Source organism: Watersipora subatra, chromosome 2 (assembly GCF_963576615.1).
Source record: "Watersipora subatra chromosome 2, tzWatSuba1.1, whole genome shotgun sequence".
Lineage (NCBI taxonomy): Eukaryota > Metazoa > Bryozoa > Gymnolaemata > Cheilostomatida > Watersiporidae > Watersipora > Watersipora subatra.
In genome coordinates, this window is record NC_088709.1 from 26,382,143 (window position 1) to 26,404,174 (window position 22,032).

The 22,032-nt window shown below is 36.5% G+C and overlaps 1 protein-coding gene across 2 annotated transcripts; it reads right to left on the reverse strand.

The window, feature by feature from the left end:
• Positions 1 to 530: 530 nt before the first annotated feature.
• On the reverse strand, positions 531 to 20,361 carry LOC137386809 (aspartyl aminopeptidase-like). Of its 2 annotated transcripts, none has more exons than XM_068072958.1 (12): positions 20,284 to 20,361; positions 18,360 to 18,444; positions 17,271 to 17,359; positions 15,535 to 15,648; positions 14,225 to 14,350; positions 12,476 to 12,600; positions 12,094 to 12,271; positions 9,061 to 9,138; positions 5,428 to 5,625; positions 4,182 to 4,364; positions 3,523 to 3,690; positions 531 to 901 (listed from the first exon to the last, which is right to left on the reverse strand). In XM_068072958.1, the coding sequence occupies exons 1-12, from the start codon at positions 20,284 to 20,286 to the stop codon at positions 851 to 853; spliced, it is 1,398 nt and encodes a 465-aa protein (XP_067929059.1). In that variant the 5' UTR covers positions 20,287 to 20,361; the 3' UTR covers positions 531 to 850. The 2 variants fall into 2 exon arrangements, with proteins under 2 accessions (XP_067929059.1, XP_067929058.1); XM_068072957.1 differs by having other exon boundaries at positions 20,162 to 20,299.
• Positions 20,362 to 22,032: the final 1,671 nt, after the last annotated feature.

Sequence of the window (22,032 nt, forward strand, 5' to 3'; positions counted from 1 at the left end):
CTACCACCCTAAAAATCCTGCTAGTCAGGTTTATCATTAGAGATCTATCAAACCTTCAAATTGCACTTGGTAGGCATGGGGATGTACAAGCTCAGTAAAAAAACTTGCTAGTCTTGCTCTAAAAATAGAATTATAGACAAATTATTACAAGTTGCAAAAAATTGCCAGTAAAATTGGTGAAACGCGGGGTATACCTACTTGACTATTAGGTAAGGGGAGTGCGAGATTATCATGGGGCTAGTAACAAGTTAAGAAGGGAAACTTTTTATAGGCGGTCAATATGCAACTCACATCATGAGTAGAAAATAGACCAAAACCTTTGGTAAACAAACCATCATATAGTATACAAAACAGGCTTCAAATCTTATTAATAGTAGCGAAAGCCAGAGCAGGTACATGAATGACTATATGGTTCAACTTCAAACAACTCACCTGCAATATTTTGTTGTCACGTAGGACATTCGGTGACACAAGATTAGCATACACTACTGAATTATGTTATTTGATTAGCAGCAATGGCCAGGTGCTAATGAACTCATAATATTTATTGTAAAAGTCATCAAATAACATAACTGTCTAAGAAAAAATGGTGAGCAACTGGAATCGATAACGAGACGCAGTAGGTAAAACTAAAATCAATATAAGAGATAACACATTGCAGATGCCTTTGGACATAGAATAGAGTAAGGAAAGTGCTGTTTTTTCTGCACATACAAATGAGAAAATTAAGTAGCGCATTAAAGTTGTCAATGATGTGTAAAACAAAAACCACTATAGGATATGAGTCAATAGAAAGGCAATGGGTCTGAAGAAATCAATGCCACGGGTCTGAAGTGATCAATGCCAGCATCTAATCAACTTCTACCATAGCTCGAATCTTGGGAAAGTTTGTGTAGAAACTCTGTAACAAAAATCAAGAGTTGTCCTATGCCTCGAGGTTAGATAACTCCGCGACAACTCCATGAAAGATTTTAAAATATTTTACTAGAAATTCTTTCAGATTCCACCTGGAGACTCTGGTATTATTTGAGTAATCTACCGTATTATAAAGCTCGGATCTTGTAATCTTACTTGAAGCCGTTACACTAAAGAAATAATAGAGGTAATTAAAGTTCTTGATAAAAGATTGCTTTGTATGGGTATCGTGCTCATGCCATTTAGCTTGGTAGATGGAGACACTGCTAACTAGGCTAATCGATCACCTACAGTTGTTGACTAATCTTTACTATAATATAAACATTAAAAAATTTTTCGTGTAGAGCAGGAGCGGATTGCCAGGGCTCCACGCGTTACCTACGACTTATTTAATGTGAAAAAGAAGGTTCCACTCATATATATATAGATATATATATAGATATATAAATATATATATACATACAAATGTATATATATATACATGTATATATAGTATATGTGGTTTACACCGTAAAGTAAAGTGCTCAATAATCGAGTCAATTAGAGCTGTGTATGAAGTTTATTAAAAACTACAGGTTAAAATCATTACTATTAATAGTTTCATGCAATTGTGTTGCAATCTTCAGGTAGAAGATTGTCCTCAAATAGGTATAGGTATATTTGTGCTCAAATATATATATATATATATATATACAGTCAAACATGGATAACTCACCCTCGGATAGCTCGAATACATGGTTAACTCGAACAGTTTCTTTGGTCCGTTTCCACGTAATGATAAATTGCTTTAGATAACTCGACCTCAACGTGGTTAACTCGAACAATTTTTTGCCCAACGGCTACCGAAACGGTTGTTTTCGCTTTAGAAAATCACTTTATTCCAAGCCATAGAGGTAAACCTCAACTTTTCGTAATTCATAGGCGTCGTTATTACCACCATCGGCAAAATATTTTTGTTAACGACTTTTCTAAAGGTTTGGTGAAATTTTATTTTTAATAAACATCCGCTTAGCAATGGCCCCTCGGAAGCAAGGAAAAGTGAGGTAACCTTCGCATAAACTTCAAGAAAAATCGGCAAAATTGATCTTGGTTAAAACGCTCAAAAGAAAAAGATGTCTTTTCTTCTGAGCACTTCAACAACGATCAAGTTTTGCCAACTTTAATCTAAAAACCGTCCTGACAATAACATCACCTCAAACAACAAACCAATCTCAAGTGATAGAAAAATCTCTATACTTTTTGATAAAAAAGTTTTAAACTTTACATTAGAAGCATGTCATGAGATGGCTTAGTTGCACTTAATGCCCTGTTGTTTTACTTGCTGCTTGCTATTTGTGTGTCTTGCATATACGAGTTAAAAACGCTTGCTTGATATAACGATAGCAGTTTATCTTTAGCCATCATAGCGTTTAGTCTAATAAAGAGATTCCACATGCCAATGACACAAGCCTACAACTTTATAATAAAGCATTTAATTTGAAACAAGCCATTTATGCTTCTGATTTATATTTTAATTTGTATATGTACATGTATCTACTAATAAATAAATAAATACATGGACTTGTGACAGTGCTCTGATAACTTGAACGCTCTGATAACTCGAACACTTTCGCTCGGTCCTGTGAAGTTTGAGTTATCCATGTTTGACTGTATATATATATATATATATATATATATATACACATGTATATCTATATACAGTACTTTTCGGACTATAAACCGCACCCCTATATAAGCCGCATCTGCCTTATTTTCCTAAAGACGATAATAAAACAGTACATAGGCCGCACCTTTGTATAGGCCGCAGAACTCAGGACGGTACTTTCACCGCTAGCGGCGCACTAACCGGAGAATCTGATTAATGCGCCCTAGCGGTGAAAGAAAAAGCCACAGAATAGCCTCACCCTTACAAAAGCCGCATGGCTTCAATCATCAGAAAAAGTAGCGGCTAATAGTCCGAAAAGTATGGTAAACATGCCTATGTATACATTAGTGCTGGGCACGAGTATGTCTTGGCCAACGGGTTTAGACTCTCCCTCTTCCGTTCGAGTTTTTTGAGTATCAGGAAGCTGGTAGTGCTTGGCACAAGTACTTCTTGGCCAACAGGTTTTTCAGGTATCGAGTTTGTTGATACGGTTTTTACGTCTGAAATTTCCAAACATCAGACATATCTTAAAATTTACAATGCAATTATTATTCTATTCAATTTATTTATTTTTTACTATTTTCTATCGACCAATATTCATGCTCGCAGCATTAACAGGTTGTTAAACAGTGCGTACAGCACAGGGCGCAATGACCGAGTTTCTGTCCACTCTACTCAACGGATTCGTGTACCAAAACCCAAACCCGCAAGATCGAAATGCCCAAAATTTCTATTACCCGAGACTCGAGAGAAGATAAACCCGCGAGTTCACCGAGGTTTATTTTCCGTGCCCAGCACTAGTACACATGTACAAATGTACATATACACATGCGTGTACATACATACATATATATATATAAATACAGCTGTCACCTTATGATGCCAACACCAGGATAAATTAATGTCGAATGGCGGGGTGCACTGTATTTACCAAGTCAGTCGACTTGTGAAAAACGGCTCACCTCATAGAGAGCTATAGCTTGGGCGACACTTGATGTACAGCATTGCTCTCTAATGGAATGCATGGATAGTTGAGGCCCACCCAAGTCAATTGTAGGAATGGCAAGCTTCGTGGCGATCAACGGTCCTATGGTGCTGCCGCAAGTGCTGTCATTGCGTACAACTATCTCCTTCAATACAAAAGCGACAAGAAATTTTCAACTGAAGAAAATCTACACTCAACAATGACAGGAAAACTTAACGACATTAAAACAAGAGAAGAGTCCATGTAAAATTGTTAGTTGTCAGCAAATGGCAATTTGTTTTTATATGAAATGAAGCATATGGACAGTGATACAAGCTCTGTAGACCAAAACTTCACAAACAATGTATTTAAAAACAGAGATATGTATTCACCGGATGCTGGACAATGAGAAGCACCTGTCACTGCAAAACTTGACTAGCCAAAACTGCCTTCAAAATATTTGTTTACTATTTCTACAAAAATCCAATTATTTCAGCAAGATGAATTCATTGTTAATGACACAGCGCAGTATCGTAGCAAACGTACAATTGAGTTCAGTGACGGTAAGCTGAAACGTCTGATACTCGCACTAAATTCATAAGCCATGTCTGGCTAGCTGACAGAGACGCGAAGCAATTCTAAGTCAACTAAAAGCACCTGCAAGGGAACGCTAGCAAGGCTGGCAACCTCTCTCAGTACTGTGCTGGTCCAAGCATTGGTAGCGTAGCGCTGTTTGCAGTTGAACTTCATGACTATACCCTTGTGCATTTCCACGCTGTGGTTCTCCTCATGTTTGCTTTTGTAATTAGGATGTACAGCATGGGCTTGGTCAGCACTTATCTGCGTGTCATTACATGACAAGAATGTTGATAGTCATAATGGTAGTTGTCACAACGATAACAATGTTCATAATAACAATAATAATAATACAAACAGCAAGAACAAGATAAAGAAGAAACAATGACTGTTATTAACTAGTCATTACAATAGCGACGTATCAAGAAAATTTGAATAACACATGCAAGGTCTTTTATAGATAGCTTTGTGGAACCATTCAGACAGAGGAGACAACTATGCCATCAAACTTGCCAAATTACTTGGAGGAAGGAGTGAATATCAATTGAAGTAGTGACCGGGTGTGACATGCACTGAATGGGAGAGGATATGTTGACAGAAAACATCCTCATATCTTATTTATAAATGCGAACTGACGACAAAAGCTTAACAGCGTTATAGATTTCTAAACCATAATATACATGTATTAGAAACCATCACATTTTCACACAAGATTATTCAAGGCTATCAGCATATATAAACACTAGCTAACTATACAAGGGACTAGCTTTTGTTCACAGCAATGGTGCAGGCTAATTAGAGAAAATGTGAAAGCTGCAGTCACTATGTTTCCATGACACGCTTAATTCACAGGTTTGCGTCACCTGCAAGATGAAGACGGCAAAAATCTGCAAGTAAAGTGAGTTTTTTTAATTATTTATTAATTATTATTATGGTTTAATTAGTTTTCGCAAACTATTTTCAAATATTTCATGTTTACAAAAGATGGAAATGGCACTTGCGAATGATGCGCATGAAAATTCCAGATTAGCTATTCCATTTTAAACATTTTCAAGACTTCAGTCAATCTTATTTCGATTTGAGCAGTTCCGAATGTGCTACTATGACATCTGGCATAAAAATCCTTATTTTTGTTAACAAAGCGCTGGCGTTTATCGGCATCATGTGAATGTCTGCTGAAACATCTGTCGCACAGTAACTCTACAAACACAACATGCGCTTCATGGAAACAAAGTTATTGCCTGAACAATCACAATACAAGCAACAAACACCCTGGCAGCGACAAGCAACAAGGAGTCCAGTAGCATAGCCTCATAACCCCGCTTACCACAAAAGACTGAGGGATGCACCTATGGTATGCCTCAGGATCCTCACTGCTAGCACTCAGTCTTTCCAAAATGAACCGCTGAAGGCTTGAGCTGGCACCCTGGGCACTCGCAGACCCAACCTCCTCATGGTCGAAAAAACTGGCGACTCTGATGCAAGGCTCTGAGGCTATCTCATTGTCGCAGGTACTTATAATGGCCTAATAACAGATTCAAACCAAACTCGATGAGTAACTAATCTGCTTTCTCTTATATTACTAGCTGTGAAAGCATATGAGCGACAATCATTGAAGTCTGGTTCACACTATATCGCCGTACCTCGGCGTTGATGCCACAATACTTCGGTGATCGTCGATGATACTGTGTTCACACTATCACAAACCCAACCCATCCACGCTTGCATCAGTGACGTAGTGTTCTCATTTTTCTTTCTAAACTTTTGCGAAGAACCCTTTTTGTTTTCGCGTCACTGAAATCAATCACTAGTACCACAGCAATGGTTACAAACGGCAATAAATAAATCACATTATTGGCGACCGCGAATTATCATCGCGGAAAGAGTTCACATTTGAAAGGCAGTCATCGATGCTCAGCGAAATATCGAGAAAGTTTGGCAGCTGCAAACTTTCCCGGCGTTTCCGCGTCGCTTTGTCGATGCCATCGGTGTACGGTTCACATATTCGACGATGAACGCCAAAAGGAAAACGCTGACATACGGGGATATAGTGTAAACCAGCCTTTAGCTTTTTTTGATTCACAGTAATCGCTCAGCTTAACTTTCATGGCATCAGTACATCGCCAGATAAAAATATTCACTAAAAATGAACAAAAAGCTGAAATATTGTAATCTCTGCAATACTCTAGCTCAATGAGATCCCTCCTAGAGCCTCATTGCAGTCGCTGCAGGTCGCTGTTTCCGTGTAGCACCTTGTGAGGTGTAAAGGTGCAGTGTTTGTGACACCCTTCATGATGCCTGTTAAACGCTTTTGACCCTAAATATTATCTAATAAACATAAAAAAAGAAAAATGCTTACAAATAATAAAAATGTGGCTTCATTGGATACGAGTCTGTTAGTTTCTATCCCAGAGATTTTCACTTGTTGAGGGGACGGGCTGATATCAACTATATCGTTGCTATAGGTGATATCGGCTATTGCATTCGTGTTGTAACGTTGTGCATCTCTATTCTATTTCTCACTTTGCAATCATAGATGTGATAATCACACTTTCGCTTGATCTGATCGTTTCAACCACGATCAAGTTTTGTCGATTTTGATCTTGAAACATCCTGGCAGTCAGATCATCTCAAACATCAAAAACAAGTGCAAATAATTAAAGCATAAAAAACAAGTGCAAATGATATAAAAATACTGATACTTTCTGATAAAATCTACTCAGATTTCTTACAAGTTCATTTTTAACTTGAAGTAGCCATCCTCACTAAGGACACTCTATGGAAGAAGCAGCATACGGAAGCCAATCCTGTATAGCAACTTTGGTCGGTGAACATTTTGCTGGGACATTACAAGCTTTGGTAACTTTTTGTTTTTATGCAAGTGGCAAAGGCAACAAAAAGAAAATCCAGTAAAAATCCAAGCGAACACATTTCAAAAACCAACAAACATACTATGGTTGTACAGGGTATTTGTTGGTGAGTTGATAACAATCTTCCATTTCATGTGAGGAAAGCGCAGTTTCTAATCGTCCTCCCAAACCATCCAGTTGTAAACTTGCCATATTACAGGGTTACAGCAAAACCCACCTTAATTTAGCAGCTTTCTAAGTCTTATGAGCAATAACCAGACAACTCCAATATCAAAAACAATCTGGAAGATTTCTGATCAGACCGATAACTAAATAGCCATTTGATTACAAGTTTAGTAAAATAGAAAACGTTTAGTAATCTAAAAGACACATTTATCGACTCATACTAAAACACAAATGCTGTATATCACCGCATATAAGCTGAGCTTAAAACTAAAAAAGTTACCAAACTAAGGAGTCGGCTCGATCTCTGATCTAACCCCAACTCAAATAAAATGAAATTACAGTAACTTAATTCAAACAACTAAAATACGAGCTATGATAAGCATGCGGCTGTTAGCCAGCTACATAAAACAACCTCACGGCTCTTTTGAAGGTTCTTTGAAAAAATGTAACGAAACCGGCGCATTTTGCCTTTTTTCTATCCAGCTTTAGTTCTCATGATAAGAGTGTGTGCAAACACTCGTAGCAGCGGTTGGTTGATAATAGTATGCTATGACAGTAATAACAGTCTGTGATCGGTTAGTCATGCACATGATGGCTTGCATATTCATGCTTGTGGCATACAACTTTACATGCAGTTTATTTGGCATCACAAGAACAGTTGAAAAAATTGACCGTCATTGATAAAAGTACAGGAGACACTCATACAATGTAAACAATCTGTTCCGGGAACATTTACGTAATAGGGATTTTACAGTATACAAACAGAAAATTACATGCTCTAATCTGTTCCAAGATCTTTCCAAACTCACCCGTTTGACCATACAAAATGAAAAAACTTTACTATATATATAAGGGATTTTACATTGTATGAACAGTAAAATACATGTAAATAGCCTAATCCATTCCAAGACCTTCCTAAACTCTCTCGGTTGGTCACCCCAAAAAAGTAACAGATGACATAACTCTTAAATTTAACGACTTTAGTATAACTGCAGTATTACTGGTTTATATCGACAAACCTTTTCTTATCACTTTCACTCGGTTCATTGTTGCACTAGTTTTACAATAAGTTATGGAGAATGCACACCTTCGATGTCAATATACCTCAAGCTTTTTTTCTATTCTAGACAGAAAGGTCTATTTCACAAAAGGAAAACAATAAAATGCTATATCTAAAATAAATTAAAACAAAAATACAACTTTACAATAATAAGAGCGGTGTCTATCTGTCTGTCCATCCCCAGAGTTCAAGGTTATAATAAAAGATAGCTTTAGACGATAGTCCAGCTTGTGACATTTTGATTGGTAGACCGACACTCTAATACCTGCATCAATCGATCGCATTTGAAGTGCTTATGAAAAATTACGTGGTTACTGATTATCTGTGCTTTATCGACACAACTGATGATCTCTCACAGCGAACTAGACTACCAAGGTACTAGTATATATACTAGAGATATACATCATTTTCTCAAGTGCGGCAAGAGAGAAAGTGATATTTTCAAGGCTAACCACGAGATGCGGCTTATTCAAATCAAACTTGAGAACTTTTGTGGATTTCATGCTTCACATCGTATAGACTTTTTATGTAGTATGAATCAAAATCTTTACATAAACTGTTTACGTTATGTGGAGCTTATGTTATAGGAGTGTCTACTGTAAAACAACGACAATGGTTATCATTTTCATTAATGCCCTTCTGCAGTTTTCTGCTGTGATAGGTGTGTGCACAGCGTGTCACGATTTGTAGCGTCAGCTAACATGCGAATTTTTGAAAAATTCACCGATCGGCGTATATATGAAGACATGCCGTAACTGTAATCCTAGGACTATTCATTGTTCAACCACCCATAAGTGCTGCTACTTATGGTTTCTCAAACTTAGATGACTCTATAGAACACATGCTATGGCAAAGTTCAACTGACCTCCAAAGAAGCGTAGACATTTAAAAGGTTGTCAAGTCTCGGAGCAAAAACGAACTCTTCATAGACACCTCCAAGCACCTGCAAGACAAGACCACACACTATCTATCGTAAGCGCTGAACCACGACCTATTTATTAAAATGTAAAAGTGCCACATATACAAGAGCTTAGCCACATCTTGGTTATAATGACTTTTTACCTGCTTACTGTATATAAATGCTTTAATATGGATGTATGTACAGCTGAATTCTATTAGCTTAAGAAGAAGCTTAGCTATTAGAATAAAATAATTTAACTTTAATTTAATAAGTCCTTTTGGGAGAGGAAACACCCCGCTCATAATCATTAAACTGCAGTAAATTAAGAAAGGACAATCTGACTCATGAAAACCTAATCAATTTTCATGCCAACTGGCTTTTTCCCATGTCTGGAATATTTATTCCGGCACACCTTCATGACATGCCGTACACAAACATGGCACCTGTAATCCACTAAAGCTAGCACCTTTCCGAAAGATTTTTTTCCAAACAAATTCCTCTACGAAAAACCAAAATGAGCCGACAAAGACTAACCAACAAAGCATGAGCGATAGCTGATAAGTAAGAAAAATGCATTCCAATGTTAAACATCTAAAACAAGACTAAATCAGAACAAGGAACAATTCATAAAACGAAATACAAAAATGAAATATGATACTCCAACTGGCCATAAATTTAATTCTACTGCATGATCTTTGACAGCATGATGTCATTATCCACTAATTCTTTAAGAGATGACGTTCTGACTCGCGTCTCTCTTGCAAATAATAAAAACCCACAAAACCTTTCTAAACTTGGTATTTTCTTACTAGATCTACAAGGCAAGACTGCCTAAATTGCTTATTCATTGATTTTCTTTCAAAACAAACTTAAATTACAAACCAAACTGAATCGATAGGTTTTTATATCACTGACTATTCTTGTTCAAATTTTTATTTAATTATTTATATGTAATGTTTTGCCATAGCTTGTTGCAGCTATTTTTTGTAAATACTAGGTTATTATCATTAACTGAGTATAATCAAACTCTTGCTTATAGTCACCTCAGCATACGACTTGAGACTATTATATTTCTCTACATACTATTTGAGCAAATATTTGACTCTAAACAGGAAGTAATTTTCAGTAGACAACATTTAGAGTTCCTGTGGGCAAATGAAATTCTTCACTATAATAAAAATCATGTTCTTTCGTTAGAATCCGAGATAGGAAATTTTGAAAGAAGATCCGGTCTTACTAGATTTAAATTCATGACATTTAGCTTATTAGACAGATACTTAACACCTACAACTACGAAATCCCGTAGTCCTAAGTGATTTTTTCCATTTTCAATATAGCAGCTTGCAGGTGGGTGCTTAGGAGTCTGGTTCTCAGGAACCAGACAGAGGTTATGTTTGCAACTTGGCAGAAGGTACGGAGCATCTGCATGTGAAGCTTGGATGGATTCGCCCAAAATATGGAAACTCATAGCGTTTACGCAGGCTAACAGACAGACACACGATGTTGGAGTTATTAATTTATAATTAAACTGAGTACCTGTCCCATCAGCTCCTCTTGCTAACCTAGGAACTTCCGAAACTGCACTTACGTTGGCTAGTTTTGGAGATAATTTAACAAAGACATATCTTTTATTGACTATTCTTTATTACTTTAGGTTTTTACCTAGCTTTATGCAATATTTGCTGTAGTCCTATGCGTACGTAACTGCAGTATTTATTAAGGAGTTATGGGAAGGTCGTGAGCTGTGAAATGAACCAGACAAATTCTTGTATAAGCAAAACTTTGTAGAGCAAACAATTTTATATGCAAATGTTCCGCTGTATGACGAGATTGGTTGAAATAACCTAATTACTTCATCTTCTGAGCTATTAAATCATAGGAGAAACTTTGACAATATCTTAATTTATCATTATTCAAGAATCTATAATAATAATCTATACTAATAATCTATAATAATTTAAGAAATTATTAATAATCTAAAAAGATTTAGCAGCCCATTAAAACTGTTGAATCTCCAGAAAGCAAGATTTCTTTCTCATGTTGTCGAGGCAAATGAAAATAAAGGACTCAAAAATAACTTCACTGATATACATGTACGGTATTTAGGGGAAATGATATCTTTATAGTAAAATTAATTTGAATTTTAGGCAATGTGAGATAATAAAAAAATCTCAGGTAATTAACAAAGATCGGTAAAATCTATAGCTTAAGCACAATAAGACATTGGGCCCAGTCAGTTTAGAAAGCGCATGTAATCAGTCAAGTTTCACAGCTAAATTTGTGAAAGCATTCTTCTGGGTAGGTCAAGTGATTACATTGTAGATTTGTAAAGGAGTGATTAGGTGGCAGTATAAGAACATTTAGCACTCAAAGAGGTGCAAACATCTATTTTGTTAGTTACGACTACTTCCTGTTAGTTACGACTACTTCCTGTTAATTACGACTACTTCCTGTTAGTTACAACTACTTCCTGTTAGTTACGACTACTTCCTGTTAGTTATGACTACTTCCTGCTAATTATGACTACTTCCTGTTAATTATGACTGCTTACATCGTGAATTCTGACCGTTTATTGTCAGAAACGGTCAGCATCACTGCGAAGCCCTTTTATAAGCTTTATCTGGTATTTTTCATATTATTGGTATGTTATGATAAACATGAGACGATGAACAAGTTTTCCAACAACCTAGGAGCAAACAATGGCACTAGACAAATCCGTAATGTAAGGCTGATGCAATCGACAACAGAACGCGCTTGATTTGAGCAATTAAAGACCAAGAGTTTGGAAAAATTTCTACTGAGAGTTTTTCCCCTTTTTGGGGAAAAAAGTCCTTGGAGTTCGCATGACTGATTGCTTGCGTTCGGTCACTGCTGGAAACATAAGTAAAGCTTTTAGAGTTGACTCATTATAACTAAAGGCTAGGTAAAGAGAATATCAAAACTGCTAGAAAGAAAAGAGACCAAGTTGTAACAGCTGAGACTAAGCATACGTCTTACAGAAGGTTGGTAGTCAGCTAGACACAGCTCCATATCCGTTATCTCCTCAACTTCAACTTGAAGTTCCTTGGCTATGAGGGACAAAAGTGCGGGGTGGTGCTTATCCGTCTGCGGTCCTGACTGAATTTTTTCCGTTGGATTTAGCTTCTCTTGCACAGCTGTTGCTAATACTGGCAGTCTACAATCAACAGAACCCCAATCTACAGTCTCAAACACACGAGCTACATGATATTGTCTCAGGCGCTGGCTAAAATGTAAAGGAGTAAATGACTAACGTTATATTGTATGCGCTACCTCGCCTATTCTAACCATGCCAATGACACTTGAATCAAGGTGCCTAAGCAAAAGGTCAAGGTTAATCTAAGGTGAAACTTGTACTCACATTTCTGACTCAAGGTTAGGAGAGAACTTGCTATTTACATCTCTCTGGAGATGAATGGCAAGATGAGGCACTCTTAGCAAAGGCCGATTTATGTCTACCAGCCGACTTTGTATTTTCCCTTGGCTCTATTAAATTAAAGCACGGCCATATCTTAATAGAACAGCCTATACAGAATTACTCTAAAGATCCCTGTGTAAGACAATGTAAGACTGTGTAAGACAACTATACGACAACCAATTGACAATATGACAACTATGTGACAGCCAATTGACCATATGACAACTACATGACAGCCAATTGACAATATGATAACTACATGACAGCTAATTGACAATATGACAACTACATGACAGCTAACTGACAATATGACAACTACATGACAGCTAATTGACAATATGACAACTATGTGACAGCCAATTGACCATATGACAGCTACATCACAACTAATTGACAATATGACAACTACCTGACAGCCAATTGACAATATGACAACTACATGACAGCCAATTGACAATATGACAACTATATGACAGCTAATTGACAATATGAAAACTACATGACAGCTAATTGACAATATGACGACTACATGACAGCTAATTGACAATATGGCAACTACATGGTAACTAATTGACAATATGACAACTACATGACAGCTAATTGACAATATGACAACTACATGACAGCTAATTGGCAATATGACAACTATGTGACAGCCAATTGACCATATGACAGCTACATCACAACTAATTGACAATATGACAACTACCTGACAGCCAATTGACAATATGACGACTACATGACAGCTAATTGAAAATATGACAACTACATGACAGGCAATTGACAATATGACAACTACATGACAGCTAATTGACAATATGACAACTACATGACAGCTAATTGACAATATGACGACTACATGACAGCTAATTGACAATATGGCAACTACATGGTAACTAATTGACAATATGACAACTACATGACAGCTAATTGAAAATATGACAACTACATGACAGCCAATTGACAACTACATGACAGCCAATTGACAATATGACAACTACCTGACAGCCAATTGACAATATGACGACTACATGACAGCTAATTGAAAATATGACAACTACATGACAGGCAATTGACAATATGACAACTACATGACAGCTAATTGACAATATGACAACTACATGACAGCTAATTGACAATATGACGACTACATGACAGCTAATTGACAATATGGCAACTACATGGTAACTAATTGACAATATGACAACTACATGACAGCTAATTGAAAATATGACAACTACATGACAGCCAATTGACAACTACATGACAGCCAATTGACAATATGACAACTACATCACAACTAATTGACAATATGATAACTACATCACAACTAATTGACAATATGACAACTACCTGACAGCCAATTGACAATATGACAACTACATGACAGCTAATTGACAATATGACAACTACATGACAGCCAATTGACAATATGACAACTACATGACAGCTAATTGACAATATGACAACTACATGACAGCTAATTGACAATATGACGACTACATGACAGCTAATTGAAAATATGACAACTACATGACAGCCAATTGACAACTACATGACAGCCAATTGACAATATGACAACTACATGACAGCCAATTGACAATATGCTAAGTACACAGATCAAAAGAAGAGCATTGTGTGAGCACAAATTATGTTAGATTTTACCAAAAACACTAACAGACAGCTAGTCACCTTAACCATAACTCTTCCTGCTAGCTTGAGATCCCTATCGAACCAGGTAAGCCAGTTACCTCCTCCATACTGCTCCACCCCAACTTGAATGTAGCCTGCATTTTTCTTCTTTGAAATGGGCTTCACCTTAACAACAAACGAACAGAAAAATGTATGTGGGTGGGAACCTGTTTGCACTTAGTAATACCAACTAGTAACACCTTCGCCAATAATACATAACAAATTGATACAAAAGCGAGGACATGTTTAGCAGGTGGGCACATCAATGATAGAAATATAACAAGTGAACACATAAATAATACAAAGGCGATGACATGTTTAGCAGGCCCGTACAGAAATGATACAAAGAATGAAATGTTTAGTAGGTGCACATATAAATGATACAAAGACAATGACATGTTTAGCAGATGCATATAGAAATGACAAAGGCGATGAAATGTTTAGCAGGCGCACACAGAAATGATATAAAGACAATTACATGTTTAGCAGGTGCATATAAAAATGACAAAGGCGATGAAATGTTTAGCAGGCGCACACAGAAATGATATAAAGACAATGACATGTTTAGCAGATGCATATAGAAATGACAAAGGCGATGAAATGTTTAGCAGGCGCACACAGAAATGATATAAAGACAATTACATGTTTAGCAGGTGCATATAAAAATGACAAAGGCGATGAAATGTTTAGCAGATACACACCAAAATGATACAAAGGCGATGACATGTTCAGGAAGTGCCCATAGAAATTTATTTGGAATTAATATATAGCATTGTCATTGAGCCAGCAATCAAAAGCAAATATTAATGATATCATTACTCATGTTTTAGCAAAAAATGCAGTAATTACTAGATATGAAGATAAATTAATGCGTCACAGTGTAATCCATGCAAGGCCAAAGGTTGTACAGCACAATTATGACACGTCATGCCGTACACCAATTTGTTGGTTTTTATTGGCAATATATTAACCTACGCATCTGGCATTGGTTGTATGAGTCAATCGTTCTGGATCTAAGTCTAGCTACATTGTCATCTACTCTCAATCAGACCTGGCAATGGCTTCAAACTTATCTGTATCACTTCCCTCTTTAGTGAAAGCTAGGTAGCATAGGTATTTCTTCATACCCTACCATAAATGATAAACTTCGTGTAAAATCCAGTATAGGTTTGAGAGCTAATGCTCATTGGCCAATATTTTGTTAAAACTCTTACTTGTCCAACTACATGATTGAGTATATGTTAGGAGTAAGCTGTGCATTTCAGTGCTGTCTGTAAGAGACAAACAGAATATTCAGACTGCGCACTCACCCTGAGACAGGGACTATCTGTATGAGCCCCAATAATGCTAAATCCATTTCCAGGCTTGTAGGTTCCACCTACCACAAAGGATATAATAGTGGACATGTTCCTCGTCACAAAGTACTACAAAAGAATACAAATACCTTCTAACAAATGAAACTAATGCAGAAACTAAATCAATCAATCAATCTCAATAGCTGTCCGCATTACGCGTTTATATTGAAAACCAAGAAGAAACGCGTGCTATCATTTGCGCAGCTGGTCTGTGAAAGATGGAAAAAAACTGCGATTGCATGTGAGGTATGTCATCTTTTAGTACATACCACTGTTATTGCTCGCAGTGTACAAGCATGTTCAAGCTAATAAGTCAACGAATACACATGATCATTTTTACAGCGAGAATAAATAAGTGGATTCTATTTGGTCAAAAGTAATCATCCATTGACTCTACCTTACTTGTCTTTAGACACAGATATAACAGCCAGTCTGAGCAGAGGCAGCGTCATAACAAACTATAAATAAAACTGAATATAAATAAATACACAATAAATAAACAGTAGCATAAATGTAACGACATATTTCATAAAAAGCATGTTTCATAAAACATGTTCTTGCTTATAACCCAGCAAAGACATATGTTATATATTTAGTTCCCCTTAAAAAGGTAGCGCCCTGATTTGCTTGCAGGAAATGAATGCCATTCAAAAGCTATGGCAGCATTCTTGGGACCAGCTGCATGACAGTGCAGTTACTGTAAAATCTCTATTTGAACACCACCTTTTATTTGAATGTTACCTCTAAAAACCGTCACTACAACAGAAGGGTTGAAAAATAAAACACCACCTTCAGTCAAACCTCGACATACGCGCTTTTAATTCGTTCTATGACTGACTTCATATATCAACTTACTCGTGTCTCAAGGCAACATTTCTTCTACAAAATAACTAAATACAAATCAATCGTAGTAGTACCATACTATAAAAAAATACATCAAACTGAATATTACAGTAGAAAAACGTGTTTTAATTGTAATTCTGTGCCTATGCTAACAAAATAACAAATACCTATTAAGTTGTTCAAATCTGCAATGAATGTAACATTACTATGTAAACTACTGTAAGTTGGTACCTTGGAGACAGACGTAGAGGCTAATGGCTGTATGAAAGAGACAAGACAGCAACACGTTCGGTACATTAAACATTTGTAACGCTACGCAACAAAAACTTTGAAATTAATATACAAGAATTTAGCTTACTAAACATATACTTAAAGTTAAGTTTTAATTCTTCACTAAACTTAATTTAATTTTGTAGTATTAATTTTTTATTTTTTGTCTCCGGTTTAACACTTTTTTGCCTCGTGTTTCTATAACTTTTAGCGACCTTTCAAAAACTGATTCGAAGAGAAAGGTCGAGCCATGCTGTTCTCAAAAGCGGCCTATCGCACACTTGGCTATATAGTGGCTCTCGAGAGCCGGCTCATATTTCAAAGATTCCTCGTATCTCATGGGAAAAACTTGCTCGAAATTTTACACGTATCTCGACTTTCTCATGTTGGGGCACTTGGATGTCGAGGTATGACTGTATTTGAAAGTCACCTCTAATACAACGCCACTCTAAGGAAAGGGTAGAAAAATAGAGCGCCATGGCATTCAAATAGAGGTTTTACAGTATTCATGCAAGTGGTATGTTGGAAGGATCTTGGCTACCTGCACCTGGTGCAGAGCATATGTATCCTGAACTCACCTTGCTCTTTGGTTGAATTTCCCATCTGTCGGCCTCTTTCAGTTCCTGAAAGCCGGCGGCTACCAGTCGTCTTTTGCATTCGGAAACAGCTGCATACAGAAATGAGAAAAAACTCAGGATATAATCATGTAGCACTATTGTTACATGGCCAACTTGAGGGAGTCAGGTCTGTAAATGACACTTAACATTCTAGATCCGAATTTATTTTCTAGAATAATCCTGTGGTGTAAGCCATCGCTCTTCAGTTTTTAAAAGTGTTGTCGATGACCGCTTGTCAATATTGCTTCGTAATCCTGATAGAAAAACCATGTTTCCAATGCTCGCAAATAGCCAAGATAACGATAATACAAAATTCTAACTAAAAGCTTGCCAAGGCTTATCAATCCATAGTCCATAACCTTATAATAAAAATGGCTCTATGCGATTCAGAAAACACCCTTGAAGATGAGTTTGCACAAAATTTTTAGTAGAGTTCATCAGAAATATCAGTATTTTTCTACCATTTGCGATTGTTTTGATGTTTGAGGTGATCGATTGCCAGGATGTTCAAGTTTTAAATCGATAAAACTTGATCTTGGTTAAAACACCCAGATCAAGCGCAAGTGCAATTACGACATCTATAGTTGCAAAGAGACCGACAGAATAGAGATGCATAACACTTCAACTTGAAAGTAATAGCCGATATCAACTATCGCAACGATAACAACTAATGACACCATTTCGTATGTATTTTTCTTCTGAGCATCTTAACTGCGATCAAGTTTTATCGATTTTAATCTTGAAACATTCTGGCAGTCAGATCACCTCAAACATCAAAAACAATCGCTAATGATAGAATAATACCAATACTTTCTAATAAAACCTCCAAAAAAATTGTGTAAGTTCAAATTACCGATATGCGCAGAGATCTACTGGTCAGCGATCTCACTTTCTTGATCTGTGTAACAGTATGAACATGTAGCCTACATGGTTGTACCAAAACTAAAGCAAACCACAGCACAATGTGTGTTTGCCAATATTGAATAGCTTGACATTGCAAAGTACAAGGAAGAGGCTCATAGAATTCAATAAACTTTAATTCGCTCTTACCGTGCCAAGGAGAAGGTGATCTATTGATGAAGTCAATCATTCCTTGGGCAGCATTGCTAGACCACTGTCGACCCGCCATTTCACCCTATATATAACACAAAGGAGTATCGAGAGTTGTAAAAATAAAGTTTTTTACGCAACAAGGAGAACCACAAAATGCATAAATTGGTTTGCTTTGATTACAGGTATTGTCGGACAGGTATTGTCGATGCATCGTGTCGAAACGATAAAACTGAGGCAGCAGTAATTGGCTAAAATAGTTTATTTTAATGATCATAATAACGATTCCAATTTATTCAGTTTTAATGCAAGTTTTACATCTATGATTCACTTCTGAATGAAGATGACAACATGACTTTACACGAACAACCAATGAACAAAGATATTCTCACTTGTAAATGGTCATCAAGCATTTCTCATAACTCATGCAATTAAATCTGATGCACACAATTGTTAATAGTTTGATTCTTATTATTAACCCAAATTAGGCTACTTTTTACTCGGTTGTTTTCTTCATTAATATGTAAGAATAATTCTCTGCACAAAATATATCAAGGTGAATAGTTGCGTAAATATTATTTTTAGCACAAATTGTTGATTATCCATATTAGGTAGTAAATATACTGACAATATTTCATTGATGAAAAATCCAGCAAGAACATAATGGATTTTGCACGACTACAGCAAATTCTCATATTCAGTTTGTATATATCTGTCAACCCAATCCATCATTTAATCGAATTAGTGTGTAGACACGGCAAATCCCTAGGAATGAGCTATGAATTTTGAAGGTATGTGTAGCCAAGTCTGTAAATGATAATAAAAAACTAAATAAAATAATGCATTACCAGCAGCACAATATTAACAATTGGAAATTCAACAATATTTCTGTTTAATTCTGATTGAACATCAAGTTTTATCAATAATATTGATAAAAAGATGTTAGTCCAGGGTGTTGTAAAACTTAAAAGCCTAGTTATTTTTCCTTGAACAGACAACACATGTTAACAAATAGAACACCAATTATCATGGACTATGATCAAGCTAATCATGCAAAAACAATTAGGCCTAAGGAGCATCCCCACACAAAATATTGCTCAATGGTTGCTGACATACGACAGCAGCCACAGTAATACAAAAAAATCAGATGATCAACTGTTCAATAAAACCAGTGCAACATCTTGAACTAGTACTAACAGCAAGGATTATAATTTAGTTGCAGAAGAACATGCTATTGAGGTTGAAAATGTTGGCAATTACAAATTTTTCAAAAAGGTTAAGCAATACATAAACTTTATCAAATATATTACTGTTACTGCTTCTCTCGAAAGCAGATTACATTTAACTTCTAACTATCATTTAGTTAAGCTTTCTACCTTCCTCTAAAACTTCTTCGGCCCTCTATCACTTTCATCAACTGTTTGTCTACTGATTAAAACTTAAGCCCTTTATAAATATTATTCAACCTGCCACATTATGTCAGTAAAACAATTAATTATAGATCATTCATAGGTGGGATTTGCTCCGTCTAAATAGAATCCTGTATCTCGTAATATTTTTTCCACAGCTTTCTCTAGCCTTGAATAGTGGTACCAACTTGATGCACAATAGATGGTCTATTATCAGCTAAACCCAGCTAATCTATCTATTGAAGTTTTAAAGCTTAAATTTATCTACTTAATAATTCCCGAAATATTATTACTACGAAATATTTCCCGTCTCCTCTTACCCTGTCTTAACCACATCTCACACTATCTATAAACCTGTAAAAGTGCAAGCAATTGTTACTCAATGTAAATTACCATCAGTTGTACGTATGACAATGCACGATCGAACTGCGATATGTTGATTAACGACAAACTAGCCCGATATGCTCAGTACTCCATAAAGCCTCCCTCCATCTCCCTTGCAGCTAAATACTCACCATACGCCAATCCGCTCAAAGCAACCTCTGTGACTTGTTACATCTGCCGTAGCTCAAACGTCTGCGTAACATACACACCGACAACATAAATTATAGGTTATTTCATACAAGATTCTGAATAATCAGGCTATGTCCGCAATAACAGTTCCAGTAATTTTTCTTTTCAAAATAAAACCAATGCATGCAGTTACATCAATGGTATAAAACCCTCCTGTGGGGTGGTTTATATCATTGGTTACATAGGTATATGTCGCGAACGGCGATTAACAAACGCAAAGACCTCTTCAGTGGATTAAATTGGGCTGCTGAACAAACTGATAGGTAATCCATAGCTGCGAACGAAAAGGTAGCAATCGGAATAAAATTGGAACGACGTTTGATAAAACAATTTCAACAGTGCCCAGTCTATGACAAAGTGTTGTATACAAGCTACACGACAATCTAAACCAGCAGGTTTGCGCGACAAACAATATTCGACACCCCTCATTTCTAATGGATGAGCAAGCTACATTTGCAGCGAGCTGATTTCTGGAAATTATATTGTGTGAGGTACATGTACATCGAAATATCAAAACTGCAGGTCTAAATTTTTATTTTCAATATAGATTTTGAAAATATGTTCAAGTACGTTTTTTTATAATTGCCAGCGGCGGGCATTGAAATGATTGACGATAATCTATATGACACTAAAGAAAAACCTATGAGTACGAAGTTCTATGCGCTGGCCAACGGTCACAAGTCTGATCTATATGACAATTGAAACGTAGCTGAAAAGCAACTCTACCGCTTTAGTGACAGTGCTTCAAAGGCTTTCCAATTTTAGCTAAATCCGAAGAAGTTATGCTAGCAAAACCAAAACTCAACCTTCCTGCCTACTAATTAAGAATGCTTCTATTCCCACTCTCAACTCTACGATGAACAGGTTTAGCTTACCAGATAGTTCCACTACTACAAAACCTACTGATGCTAACTCCTATAATAACTGCTCAAAGGTGGTCAGTCAGCCGACAGAAAGAATTTGTGAAGTAGAAAGTCAGCTACGAACACGAAACAATAATCTACCATCATCTACTTGTACAAAACTAGAAGAGCTTGAAACCAAAGTCACTTTTTTAACATTTCAACTTACTGAAATAAAAAAGAATCAAATGAGACTTATGCCATTGTGTGCACTACACTAAAAGTACTTCCAAATCATAACACTCAAACACAACCATTTGCACTTCAATATGCACTAATCAACAGAAATACTGATACCAATAGGAATCCTATAGTAAACTCTACAACTGACTATGCTACTACAACACCTCCAGACAACAGAAACAATGCTAGTCAACTCAAATCAAGTTAAACATCTACTACAGTATTTAAACCTGAAAATTGTATTTTCACAAGCCGCAGGGACAAAAACGTTGACAAAAATCTATTCTAACATACTGAACAAAACGCGATACGGCGTATGGTATACGCGAATCTGCAGAGACAGCAGCTAGGATCACCAGAGACTGGAAAGCCGATAGTTCTGGGGGCTCTACTAGTTCTGATGGCATTAGAATGACTATCGACCCCAAAGACTCATTGGAACATATTGGTATGGCAAAAAGAGTTCCTAAAGATATACCTGACTCAGAAATATTTGATGCCATACAAACGAAATATTTCGGCGCCTCATTTTTTAGGCTTGTCAAAGACTGGCAACCACTGCGTTCACTGAAAATAACTTGCAGTAAAAATAGCCTATTACTTTTC